The 14648-nt window shown below is 38.0% G+C and overlaps 1 protein-coding gene across 1 annotated transcript in view; it reads left to right on the top strand.

Moving 5' to 3' along the window:
* Window positions 1–14648, top strand: part of LOC101745809 (protein Dok-7) — a 175867-nt gene that overhangs the window by 34446 nt on the left and 126773 nt on the right. Inside the window, exon 2 of the mRNA XM_038019164.2 lies at window positions 13509–13693. Coding sequence (XP_037875092.1) covers window positions 13628–13693 — 66 coding nt within the window. The 5' untranslated portion in view covers window positions 13509–13627. The remainder of the gene's footprint in view (window positions 1–13508; window positions 13694–14648) is intronic.

Here is a 14648-nt window from a genome sequence, read left to right as displayed (position 1 = left end):
CATGCTCGGACCCCCGGACCGTAAATGCTGGTGTTCCCCAAGGCTGCGTGTTATCCCCGACATTGTTCATTCTGCATATCAATGATTTATTACATACCAGTGGCATTCATTGCTATGCGGATGACAGTACCGTGGATGCACTGTATTTCGGCCGCAGCAATATCTCTCGGGATCACGTCGATGAGTGTCGGAACAAACTTGTGTCTGAAATCGAATCATCCCTTATGAAGATTTCCGATTGGGGGGGACTAAATCTAGTCCAGTTTAACCCTTCTAAGACTCAAGTTTGCGCGTTTACCGCTAAAAAAGCCCCCTTTGTCGCATCGCCACTCTTCGGAAACACTCACCTTTGTGCCAAGCCGAACATGGGCATTCTGGGCGTAGACATTTCGAGTGTTGTCCAGTTTGGCGGTCATTTGGAGAGCAAGGCTAAAATGGCCTCCAAAAAACTCGGAGTACTCAACAGGGCCAAACAGTACTTCAGGCCGGCTCACCGCCTTAAGCTGTATAAGGCGCAGGTGAGGCCTCACATGGAGTATTGTTGCCACCTTTGGGCCGGGGCTCCGGCTTATCAGCTATCTCCATTTGACCGAATCCAACGTAGGGCATCTCGGATTGTCGACGATCCTGAACTTGCCGATCGGCTAGATCCTTTGGCACTGCGTAGGGATCTATCTTCCCTATGCATACTTTACAGAATCTACAATGGGGAGTGTTCCGAGGAGTTGTTCAATTTAATAGAAGCTGCTGATTTTCGCAACCGATCGTCTCGCCGGAACTATCATCCGCACCATCTGGATGGTTGGCGTTCCACTACAATGCGTTTTAAAAACAGTTTTCTGCCACGCACAGTAAATCTCTGGAATTCGTTGCCATCAGCGGTCTTCCCCAACAACTGCGACATTGGGTTATTTAAGAAAAGAGCATATTCTTATCTGAAGGGTAGGCAACGCACTGGCGCAAACGCTGGTGACCGTGGGCGGCGGTGAATCACTTACCATCAGGTGACCCGTCTTGCTCGTTTGCCTCTTAGTTGTTATAAAAAAAAAAAAAAAAAAAAAAAATATTAACGCACACATTGATTACCTAAAATATTGCTTGCTTCGAGCTCCATTTTAACTGCGGATTTAATTTAACGTTAATTTATTTAATTTTTTTAACGGCCGTCTGGTGTAGTGGTAAGTGACATGGTCACTACACAAGGGGGTCGCGGGTTCGAATCCCGCCAAGGGAAGATATTTGTATGAAAAATATGCCTTTTCCAGGGTTATGGATGTATATTAAATATATGTACGTGTATAATAAAAATCTTACATTTATATCCGTTATCTGGTACCTGTAACACAAGTTCTTTACGAACTTATCACGGGACCAGTTAACGTGGCGTGATTGTTAGTAAATATTTATTTATTTATTTATTAATTAACATGTCGAAACTAGGATTTAAATTATTTCAATTTTTTTTTCTAGTCATTCTGATCGGTATGTAAGCCACAAGACATATATGTTACAAATTAAAATAAGTGTGCTAATTTTCCAAACAATAAGGCCAATTCAAAGCGGTACAGGGCTTAAGCGAAAATGCGTAATATGTTTGTGGATATCCGTATAGACTCGCAATTCGTCGCCCTACAAATAATTTTGAGAAGTTTATTTTTATTGCGCACTGCGGAAGCTGTGGACAATGATACTTCCACATTTTGACGTAGAGCAGACTCCATTTTAACGCAAACATCCCGTGAATTAGCTATCTGCGGGATCGAGAGCGGATCCGGGAAATTCGGCCCGACCGCTAACCTCAGTCAGTTAATTACCGGACAGCTGTGATCATGGTCCCGGCCAGCCTCGGCCGTTCGTTATGTATTTTGGAAGCACGACTGGAAAATCAAGGCTGAAACCACGAAATTGCCTGTCATTGGTTTTAAAAGTACCGAAGTATTTCTGTCTCCTATATCTACGTTTATCGATGGAACACGTCATTTCGGTTCCTCCCGGTCCTTTGACGGGGCTTTTAGGTAGCTCAAGCACCGAACGATGACGACGAAGGATTCTGCGAGTAAATTAACTCACAGACACAGTCTACTAAATATCTCGACGGATCTTCTCAGTGGATCGCGTTTCTGATCCGGTGGTAGATTCTGCGAAGCACTGCTCTTTCTAGGGCTAATGTTAGCAACGACCTCTGGTTTGAGCCCCGTGAGCTCACCCACTCGTCGGGTAAATTTAGCATGACCCCGAGGTCACTAGAATAGGTAGATAAAAAATATCGATGGAAAATCCGTTAATTTAAAGCAATTGCTCCCACTTTGATTGTTCATTCACATTACAACGTCTTTGGTCCAGTTACTGCTCGCCAGGTGGGCGTTCGTCTCCTGTATCCTTACGAAAAAAATCTAATTTAATTTACTCTAAAAAAAACTCCGCATTTTAATTTACTCTTTCCAGCACCTTCATATCCAACGTAATAAAGATTACATAAAAGTTTATTATAATGATCTGCTCCACACTGCCATTCAAAAGTAGCCTCTATTCCAGAGGCTTAAAAGTCATAACCTTCGGAAGATCTGAAACCATCTGACCACATAATTCCATGGGTGAATCGCGACATATGGCGGATGCTACAGTTAGAGGGTATCCAGATATTTTTTTTAAATTTATTTTTTTTGGACACCCAAGGAGTTCATTTTTATAAAAAATAATGTTCTGATTTTTATAACATTGTGAAGGATAAAGGCGAGTGTAAAGTTGATGTATGTACACATGGAAACAAGTCATGGTGTCTATGAGATCCTATGACCGCTTCAAATCAAGTGGACCGTAAGCTTCACCTCGAAAACAGTTAAGTAAACAGTTAACAAATATCTGGTTCTGTAGCTGCACAATATTTTGGGTGTCATTTTGGTTAAACGTTATGATGTATATTCTATTTATTGTTTATTTTATAAAAAAATCTTATTTTTTTATGTTTATCTAATGCTTTTTTAAATGCATAAACAAACCGCCAGATTGTTAGGCAATGTTTGTCGTTGTTTTGTTTTCTCTTGTTTTCGTATTTACTATTGTAGCAATATGGGTGCCAGCGTGTAAAACAATTTAATAAGTGCTCAATAAAAGGTTTTGTTACACAAGTTCTCACAAGGCATTCTCTAGAAAAGGGGCGAATATTTATAATTTTAATTCGCATTAAAATAATTTATGATTGCTATGTATAAACACATATAGATATTTCTTTAATATTTACTTGTTACATTTGTAAGAAAACGCTCGGATATTTCTTCAACCGATCGATACTTGAAATACTTTCCAGTCTACTAAATACTCTAAAGACATTTCTAGTTCACTTTCAGACTATCGACAAATTCGGTTGCCTTGTAAAATTGCGGATAAAATTTCGAAGAATATTCCATAATATTTTTGAATTCGTAGTAACAAATAAAGCCACGCGCCAGAGCAGGTGTGGTCGCACAATAAGACTTGGTCCATACAATAGTTATAGATCGCAGGGCTGCCACACAAAGGGAATCTAAAAGAGCTGTCTTTCACTAACGGATATAAGGATTAGCTTACCAGCCATTGAGAGTCACCAATTTTTTTTTTTTAGAAATAGTTTTCTTGGTGTTGTACTTTTTGTTAAAAGAAATGAATTTCAATCATAAACATTATTACATTTCAACAAAACATAAAAGACCTAATTGTGTGCTTTGATTAAAATGTTAATATTAATGTTGCTTGCCAATGTGATGAAAATTCTTCATAAGACTAATTACTTTGCTTATTTTACAAGTACGAATATATTTCTTACAGAATATGGAACTGGTAAATGAATTGTGGGTACTGATGTCGTGCGTAATAATCCTGCAATTATATTTTCTATTTGAAGAATATGATTGATGGGTTCGACAGTGTCATGTACGTAATATAATTATAGTGCGTTCTGTATGCTCGTTTTCTTATCAACGATATTATAAACACGCATTAGAAAGATTTCGAACTTCAGAAGTTCGAAGTCATAGCTGCCAAAATTGTAAAATCAATGTAATGAGTTTACAGTTTTGGCACATTAAAATATGTCATGCCTGACTTATCTTAGAACTGCATTACGACGCTTGAAAGGCAAACGTGACTAAGCGCCAATGCGTGAACTTTACAGTAGACTAATTTAAAGTTGAAATACCTGAAAAAAATTATATTTTAACGAATCTAGCTGTAGGATTGAAATAATTTTAATAGACCTAGAAATATAATTTTTTTTTTGCGCATCGAATATGGTTATTGCCCATCATTTATGTACAAAGTAGTTATTGTCGCTTAGTCACGTTTGCCTTTCAAGCGTCGATTAGTATATCCAGCACTAGTTCAAAATTAACTGGGATATCATTAAGCTATTAAAACGTGCAATGATCTGAATGAACGCGGTATACATAATGTAGTTCACTCCATTCTCATATTTATCACTGTCACTAATGGACCGTCAAGGAATGTCACAAAAAATATATTATTTGTAGTAGACGAAGCGTGACACCCCTGGCCATCTGTTGTATCGAAAATAGTGTTGGAAATGTTATTTCGAAGAGATTTGAAAATATCTTTTTTTTTTTTTTATGTATATTAATAATAAATAACTGGGAACAAATTTTGCACGGTCATTGGGCCTAAAAACTAGATCTCCCTATGTTATGGGTACCAAAGACTGACATACATATGGTGGTTTATATTTATACGTATATAAGTACCATATGTATGTCAGTCTCTGGTACATACATACTCTGGTAACATACGTAACTCTGTCACGTTTAAATATAAAAAAACACGCACACAAAGAGCAGAAAACCTGTTCATTACATAAAATATGTTTGCCCGTTGTGGGAATCGAACCCACGACTCGGGCGCAATAGTCAGGGCAGCTAACTACTGTACCATCTAGTCAGTCCAAAAAAACACACCGGCAAATTTTAAAACCTAATTAATTTAAGTACGGCGCCATTTTATGTTATGAACAAATTATATATCCTGCGTATTTCCGCGGACATACAATCCGACTCGAATGGGGGTTTTTAACAAAATTGAGACTTAGACCTTATGTGTCAAGGGAGCTTTCACGTTGTAACGTACACAATAAATACATAAAACAATTTATTATCCAAAATTTAATTACTTACTTTGCACGCCATTAAAATAAATTAACGTATTATTCAATTTTCGATCAAAGCTAACTTCAATATAGAAAAATTCAAAATAAATTCTGTAGAAAACAAAAATAACATTAAATATTGAGGCAACTATGTTCTTATAGAATACGAAAGAAAATCGATTTTACGTAGCTAAAAATTTCGTTTCCGGATGAGGGCGTGTATTACACCTAAATTATATTAACATACAATTTACGAAAACAAAGTCAATCGGATATCGAAACCCACTTATCCCTGGAGAGGTCTTCGAAGGGCACTGACCTAATTTTTTTTTTACGAGATCTACATCGTTCTGGCCCTTTGTTTAAAGCTTATTCGACTCCTTATTATGACTTTTTGTTGAAAAAACAACACTTTATTAGTACTGTTATTTAACGGATATTTACCACGTATTTCTTTATTCATTTATTTAATGACAAGCTTTTGCCCTCGACTCCGTCCGCGTAGAATAGTTACTTTGGCATAACGCTAAATTTTACCCCCCACTTCATTTACGTAGAAAGTGAAAATATTTTTTAATTTAAATTTAAATATAGAATGTTAAGGAAGCTATTTAAATCTCTATTTTGAAACACTCTTTATTGGTGCTCCACTTGTATTGGTCTTACTGTGATGATATATAGCCTATAGCCTTCCTCAATAAATTGTCTATCTAACACTGAAAGAATTTTTCAAATCGTATCAGTAGTTCCTGAGATTAGCGCGTTCAAACAAACAAACTCTTCTGCTTTATAATATTTATTAAATGATTTCTCCATAGAAGACTAGTTAGACTTAATACTGCGGGTAGTTTATTAAGAGCAGACTACCCGCGAATAAAATAAATCGTACTAAATCACTAATTACAGTCATTACTTCTACCTAACCAACTTCATTCAAACCCCGTTTTAAAGTAATATCAAGGATGATAAAATTTTAATTTGGCGTGGATGTGGTACATAAAATAATGTCTAAATAACTCAAGTAGAGTGCGATGGACTGTATGCATGCCTGTTGCACCAAGACAATACAGGAAACGAACCTGAAGTTGCAATTTGGCTGTGGATGTTCCAACAGTTGAAACTGATACCATCGTCTGAAATCGAACCGAAAAATCAAACCCGCAAAATTATAATTTGCGTAATTACTGGTGGTAGGACCTCTTGTGAGGCCGCGCGGGTGGGTACCACCACCCTGCCTATTTCTGCCGTGAAGCAGTAATGAGTTTCGGTTTGAAGGGTGGGGCAGCCGTCGTTACTATAAATGAGACCTTAGAACTTCTATCTCAAGATGGGTGGCGCATTTACGTTGTGGATGTCTATGGGCTCCAGTTACCACTTAACACCAGGTGGGCTGTGAGCTCGTCCACCCATCTAAGCAATAAAAAAAATAAAAAAATGAAACTTCAGACTTGAGCTCAAAGTTTTAAATGGAACGTTACTAAAAATAACAATACTTATAGATAATATCGACAACACAAATGCACATCACTAACGTCTTATCAACGGCAGATGCAAGAAGTCACAAAGATCCTTTGTGCTCCCAAAGTGGGTGCGAAATTAACAGTTTTTTTGTGTGACGCTATTCAAGGCAGATGCACGTTGTTACAATGTTAAAATTGAGAATAAGATCACTCCTATTTTACACATGCATGTTTATTTTTATTTATTTTTTCCCCTACCTAATCGTCGCTAGCTTATGGAACTATTCCAACTTCACGCGGACCAGTAAGTGAGCTCACGGGCTCAACCTGAGGGAATTGCTAACACTAGCCCTAGCAAGAGCAGTGCGTCATTGAACCTACTACCGGATCAGAATAGCGACCCACTGAAAAGTTCCGGCGAGAAACTCAGTGGGGCATGTTTATTTACCAATTTAAACATAAACAGACATAAAAAAGGCAGGTGGTCGTTGCAGGCAGGCAGGCAAGTACGGTCCTCTGAATGTTTTATTTTTCCTACCTATGCTGATAGCCTTGAGAGACTATTTCAGCTTTACCCTAGCGTGTAGGTGCGCTCAAACCGGAAGGGTTGCTATCCCTGGCCCTAGCAAGAGCAGTGCTTCGCAGAATCTACCACCGGATCGGAAACGCGACCCACTGAGAAAATCTGGCGAGAGACTCAGTGTGCTGAGTCTATGGGTTAATTAACTCGCCGAGCCCTTCGTCGCAAGCGACGGGTTCGGCGAGGACGGTGACCAGATCTTCCGAATCATGAGTGGTCACCGTTATGAGAGATAAGATATAGATACCGACACTCACACAAAAGTCCGGTCATCGTCCTCGTCGAACCCGTCGCTTGCGACGAAGGGCTCGACGAACGAATTAACCCATAGACACAGCCTACTGAGTTTCTCGCCGGATCTTTTCAGTGGGTCGCGTTTCCGATCCGGTGGTAGATTCTGCGAAGCACTGCTCTTCCTAGGGTCAGTGCTAGCAGCACTCCGGTTTGAGCCCCGTTTGCTCACCTATACACGTTAGGGTGAAGCCAAAATAGCCTCTTAAGGCTATCAGCATATATAGGAAATAAAAAAAAACACTCACACACACAAAAGCAATCGTTCGATATACAACAATGTCACTCTATTAATTATGCGAACGTTTCGACTATAATACATTTATCGTAAGTTATTACGTGAGTAATATATATTATACATATTTGTCATATTATGTGCACAGCTGCTTTACTATCGGGGGCGAACGGTAATAATTATAATCGAACACATTCTGCACAATCATGGTAATATCATGAGCACTGTGCTTAACAGATAAATACAGCATGGTGCAAATTGTTTAATCACCACATTAATTACCTTTTAGTTTGAATGTATCTTAAGGCTGTTGACGATGTTTATGGGTTCCGGTAACGACTAACATCAGGCGACCCGCCAGCTCTGCGGTCATCCACAGTGCGCTTCCAGAGATCTTTTTTGCCACGCACCATCCGGCTATGGAATGAGCTCCCCTCCACGGTGTTTCCCGAGCGATATGACATGTCCTTCTTCAAACGAGGCTTATGGAGAGTATTAAGCGGTAGGCAGCGGCTTGGCTCTGCCCCTGGCATTGCTGAAGTCCATGGGCGACGGTAACCACTCACCATCAGGTGGGCCGTATGCTCGTCTGCCTACAAGGGCAATAAAAAAAAAAAGCTCGTTCACTAATCCAAGTAACAAAGTATTATAATAATAAAATCATTATCCGAATCCTCTACTATTACTTTATGTTTAGTAATTTAATTCAATTACTTTGTTCCGTAATCACTGGCTTGTTGCAATGTTAATTACATTCCTTGACTTTCTCGGAAGCAGTAATAATTACTAGAAACGCTTACATAGCTTCACAATAACGTTGTATTTTTGAAATATTTTTTTAGGCTCTGAGCACACTGCTTTTGTTTTCCACAAATCAACTTTAGGAGTACATTTTATGAATACAAATGACTTTTATTCTATGAATATTCTTAACAAATTAATATGTACAATAATATTTAACGGATACCATCAAATAAATTAAAATACTGTAAAATTTGCGTTAAAAATTAAGTTCAATTATTAATTCGTGCACGAAAGCTTTTTAGACGTAGTTTTAAACAATATTATTCCTGAGAAGTGTTCGAAAGTTTTGTGAAATTATAACAAACATCCTGTATATATAAAGCTCGTTTTCAATCTATACGTTTGGCTTTGGAAGCGGTATTAATCGGGGAAACCCCGAAACTCCCTTGTAATACGTTTTTATTGTACACGTGGGACTAATATCTGTGTAGACAATATGTGTCCGTGTTACTTAAACATGATTATGGATGACTCATAATTTTTAATATTTTCTTCGGTTTCCCGTTTAGTAAATATATTCGACGAGTGAAAGTCACGGATTGCTTGGAGCCTCTGGGTCTGCGGAGGGACTTCGGTTCCCTCTGTATTTTGTACCGCATGTTCCATGGGGAGTGCTCTGAGGAATTGTTCGAGATGATACCAACGTCTCGTTTTTACCATTGCACCGCCCGCCACCGGAGTAGAGTTCATCCATACTACCTGGAGCCACTGCGGTCATCCACAGTGCGTTTCCAGAGATCTTTTTTGCCACGTACCATCCGGCTATGGAATGAGCTCCCCTCCACGGTGTTTCCCGAGCGCTATGACATGTCCTTCTTCAAACGAGGCTTGTGGAGAGTATTAAGCGGTAGGCAGCGGCTTGGCTCTGCTCCTGGCATTGCTGAAGTCCATGGGCGACGGTAACCACTTACCATCAGGTGGGCCGTACGCTTGTCTGCCTACAAAGGCAATAAAAAAAAAGTATTTCGTTTAAGCGACATTTCGCTTAATAAGCGATATTTATCTTGGCAATTGAAAGTGCATTTTATGTTGTACTAGAGGACCCGACAGACGTTGTCCTGCAAAAATTGATTCAAGTCGATGCAGGCGTTTAGTTGTAGTAGAGATAAATAACCTAGATACCGACTGTAGCGCTATCTGCCGGGCTGATTTTTGAATCTAAGCCGGGTGCCACCCAAATGCACACAAAAAAAAACATTCAAATCGGTCCAGCCGTTTTGGAGGAGTTCCGTGACAAACATACACACAGAAGAAATATATAAATATTTGCATCAAAAGACGCTAATATTTTTAATTGAACTTCAATTGAGTTTACTCGATTCGAATAGCTGAAGAAGTATTTTTTGTTATGCAATTTTTTCCAAATGGTAAACTTTCAATTAAGTATTGCTCTCATGTATTTTTTTTTTAATTTTTATTGCTTAGATGGGTAGACGAGCTTACAGCCCACCTGATGTTAAGTGGCTACTCGAGCCCATGGACATCTACAACGTAAATGCGCCACCCACCTTGAGATATAAGTTCTAAGGTCTCAGTATAGTTACAACGGCTGTCCCACCCTTCAAACCGAAACGCATTACTGCTTCACGGCGGAAATAGGCAGGGCGGTGTGGTACCTACCCGCGCGGACTCACAAGACGTCCTACCACCAGTAATTACGCAAATTATAATTTTGCGGGTTTCATTTTTATTACACGATGTAAATTTACAAAAATGTTACTTAAATACCAAATAGCCTTTTACTCCTCGTATTATAAAACGTATTTTTTAACACTTTTGTCCTTTTTAGTAAATGTAAATAAAATAATTTTTATACAATACTAACCGTACTTGCCCGCTTCGCTGGGCATTTAAAATTAACATTATTATTTATTGCCATTATTATTAGGCAGTCCAACACTCATATAAATATTAGCCTATCCATTAAATACTTACATCTATTTTCTACATGGATACCTACCAAGTTTCAAGTCAATCGGATGCATGGTTCAGTAGTTATAACGGGACATCCGTAAAAACCACTGCAGGTTTATATATTAGTATAGATTAGAATGTAGTTAGCAAAATTTTAAAATGTCGACAAATAATTCCTCAGCAGTCCGTGACCAGTAAAATTGTGAAGTCTTCGAAATGAATAATAGAACAGAACAATACTACAATAATAATCAACACGATGCGAACCTGTAAAAAAAGTAGTTTAAATTAAGTCTATTAATCTTCTTGATCATAGACAGACGATGGAGATACAAGGTCAAAACTAGGCTTCTAAGATTTTATTTTCAGCTTACTTCACGTCATGTCTTAACCTATTATTGGGTTCTAATTTGACAAACTTTTATTGACACTGAGACCTAAAATTCTAACGAGAAAGCAGTGACAAGTAAACAAACAATCATCAGGCAATTTACCATGTAGGCGTCAAAAGTCACAAATAACGTCAATCCATCAATTGTCTTCACGTGTGCTTACGAACAGCTTTTTCGAGGGAGCAATAACATTATGAAGATTTAAAAAAAACACTACGCAATGATTCTTGCCTAACTTGCTTATTTTTTCGAAAAGCACCGTAGAAATTATGAAAAGAAATTACACCAGCTAAAACAAACAAACAAAAGATTTTATTATTAATGAATGAAATTGATGTTAATCATTGATATCTAAGAATCATTAGTCGTCCGTGACCTCAAAAACGGAAGCTGTAAAGCATTCAAAACATTGGGAATAATGAAAAGCATACAGCAGAAACTAGATTAACAGTAATATTATAATAGTTTTAATGTTAAATGTACGAATCATTGAATTAGACTTTTGAAGTCCCTAACCCATGCATCAGCTCGCTGAGTTTCTCGCCGGATCTTCTCAGCGGGTCGCGATTCCGATCCGGTAGTAGATTCATTCGCGAAGCAGCTGCTCTTGAGCTGTTAGGTCTCCTTCGGAGGCGCTCGGGTAGCTGCTAGCAAATCCCACCCCTCCTGGCTGAGCCTTTGCTCGCCCACCTGTCTTGGTGAAACTGGAAAGGCCTCCGGGCCACCAGTAATCCTTCAATCATAAAAAAAAAAAAACTTGAAGTCGTGATCATCATGTTTAGTTTAGGCATAGTCCTAGAGCCGACGTCACACTATTGTAGTATTGACAAAAGCCCGATTCGTACCCCAAATAATATTTCGCATATGGTCATGGATTACGGCACTAAATCCGCAATGCATATTGCGAGCTCTGAGAGGATTAAGAATTAAAATGGTCCGATCGTTTGATTAAATTGGGGAAGAACAATCACATTCAGTGCGACATATCAGAGCAGGTTTCGTACCATACTTTGTTACATCTTCTCGTGGACGAAGCCCCATGCGCTGGACTGATAAGGTGAAAGACCTTACCAAAACCCCACTTGACGAGTGCGTGCGCCAAGCCTCAGTTCGCCAACTATGGAAAACATCTGTCAATCTGTCAATAAACAAGAATTCCACATGACCACGACTGTTTTGCCAAAAATAACTGACTATGATGATGCTGTTACATCTTGAGACGTCAAAGTTACAATCGTTTAAATGATGACAACGCCACAACATGACTTGTCCCCGGGGACTACGGAAATTGAATTTTTCTTTAATTAAAAAAATTGAAATTTTTGTTTGAAAATTTAATCAATTCTTATTTTCTGTAAACATATTATTATCTAGCTTAGAAAAATCTGGTATAGGTTTATCAGATATTATCAATACTCTACATAAATAACCCTTTCGCAACATATCGCATAAAGGAAAACAATATGAAGATATCAATTTATATTAGGGTTTATTTTCTTCAGTGACTGATAAAAATTATAAACTACAGGTCATAACTCCAAACTATTTTAATAGGAACTGCACACATGCATAAAATAATTTATCTACAAGAATATTTGACCTTAAGACTACTTGACACATTATTGATATTGATCGCGATTTAATATCTTTTCCGAAACCGCTTCTATCCTCCGTATTCTGTTCGGATTCCGGGTATTACAAAAAAAGCTTCAAATATTAGATTTCAAAAGTTCACCGCTTGTTATCTTCTTGAGGTTTATATCGATAACCTTAAACTTTTTTCATTTTAAACTTATACCAAGTTCAATTTGTTTGTTCCAATACAAACAAGATTTCTTTGTTTCGATTTTAATAATGATGTTTGTTCCGAGAACTTTTTGGAGCTCCAATTAAAGGCCCTTATTGAACAATAAAGTTCATACTTCCATTCTTCACTATGTGTGCTTAGTCCGCCGCGTCTCTAACCTATTCAACCTTCTGGCCAAGTAGTCAGTGTCTCTAGATAAAGTTTAATGTGCCAACAAAAATAAAATACACTTGTCTAAAAGTTACGCATCGTTTCTCTATCTCCCACTTCGATCACAGAGGCTTGACGAGGAAGTAAGAGCTCGCGGCTAGCACGCAATTCACGAATAATAGACACATAAATCACAACACAAAAACAAAGCACCAAAAATTTCCGCGTTAAACGAATAATGCCAGTTTTTGTGACAAAAAAAATTTGGTAAGATGCCAAAGAATCCGTGACCGATCTACGTGGATAGCGAAGGTCAACCGCTTTTACGTGATAATCGCTATTCGATTGAATAAACGTGTTAAACGAAGAATAATTGGATTAAATGATGGCGATTTAAATATTTAAATTGTGTGGACAGAACCAGTCAGATTGCAATTCCAAATGTTTTCTTAATCTGCTTTTTGGGGTCTTAAAGCCTGTTCTAAGTCCGCATGGGTCAAGTTATCGCGCTCATCTGCCATGAAACTATTACTAGGTTCGGGTTTAACAGATTAATAGCTGTAAGAATCCCTTGTTCAGTGGCGTCATCCACGTTGTGGACCCAAATATCTGAACTTTGCCCTTTTAGCCAAACAAAAACTTTACAACAATTTTTAATACTTTATTTTAACTAAACTTTATTAAGATTAAAATAATTCGTAATTAGAATGTTATAATACTAAAATAATATTTCTTTTGTTTCAGATAAAGTGAAAAACGTTCAGTGGAAGCAAAAGTGTGTGTGTTGTGATAAGATGATGTACTAGTTCATAATGTTGCCACGGTGGCGCTGCGGTCGCATCACGTGACATTCGGATCCAAAGATGGCGGAGACCAGTCCCGCCACTTCTATCATAGAGGGCACCGTGAAATTTCGCGATGGAAAAAAGGTATTCTTTAACATAATTATAACATAAATTCAAAAGAGCTCTCGGTTTTATTGTAACCAATTATCGCAAATCATCAACATAAATTGAATAAATAGCCATCATGGAACGCAGAGCTACAGACACTAGCAGAATTAGAAATGAAAGACATAAAATTGTAACCTACATGTGAATTTGTAAAAAGTAGACTGCTAATGATTTGCTATTATATTGTCGTAGTATTTTTATGTAGTGAATTTTTGAAGTTATACTTCTTTAGGCGCGTTATGAAAAATTGATGAGAGTGAAATTTTACGATGCGCGCGCACCGTGATACATAATTAACAGAATGAAGTTGCCCACTAAATCGCAGGTGAACTTTCCGAACCGTACCGAGAATTACCGAATTTATACGATGTCAAGAAAAGGGATGTCCAATATGCGTATTTGAGGATATTGTTTATTCGATTATTTTTTCAAATTGATTAAAATTTAAATAAAAAAAAGAAATAAATTTAATAAAAACAAAGTATAACTTCTTACGCGCGTACATAAGTACACGCATCCTTTTTTTAATTACAACACTTTTTCTCGGTGTATTGGAGGCTCGCAGACGTGAAGTTATCAGATTAATTAAAGTACATGAACCATAACTTACAGAATCTCTGTCTTAATCCTACATAAAACATTTAGGTACACATTAGTAAACATTTTTGATGGTAGGACGTGTTGTGAGTCCGCACGGGTAGGTAGGTACCACCGCCCTGCCTATTTCTGCCGTGAAGCAGTAATGCGTTTCGGTTCGAAGGGTGGGACAGCCGTTGTAACTATACTGAGCCTTTAGAACTTATATCTCAAGATGGGTTGCGCATTTACGTTGAAGATGTCTATGGGTTCCAGTAACCACTTAACATCAGGCGGGCTTTGAGCTCGTCCACCCTACTAAACAATAAAAAAATTATTCAAATTTCATTACTCT

The sequence above is a fragment of the Bombyx mori genome, chromosome 3 (assembly GCF_030269925.1).
Source record: "Bombyx mori chromosome 3, ASM3026992v2".
Lineage (NCBI taxonomy): Eukaryota > Metazoa > Arthropoda > Insecta > Lepidoptera > Bombycidae > Bombyx > Bombyx mori.
Note: the sequence above shows the minus strand (reverse complement) of the source record. Positions and strands in the feature narration are given on the sequence as shown.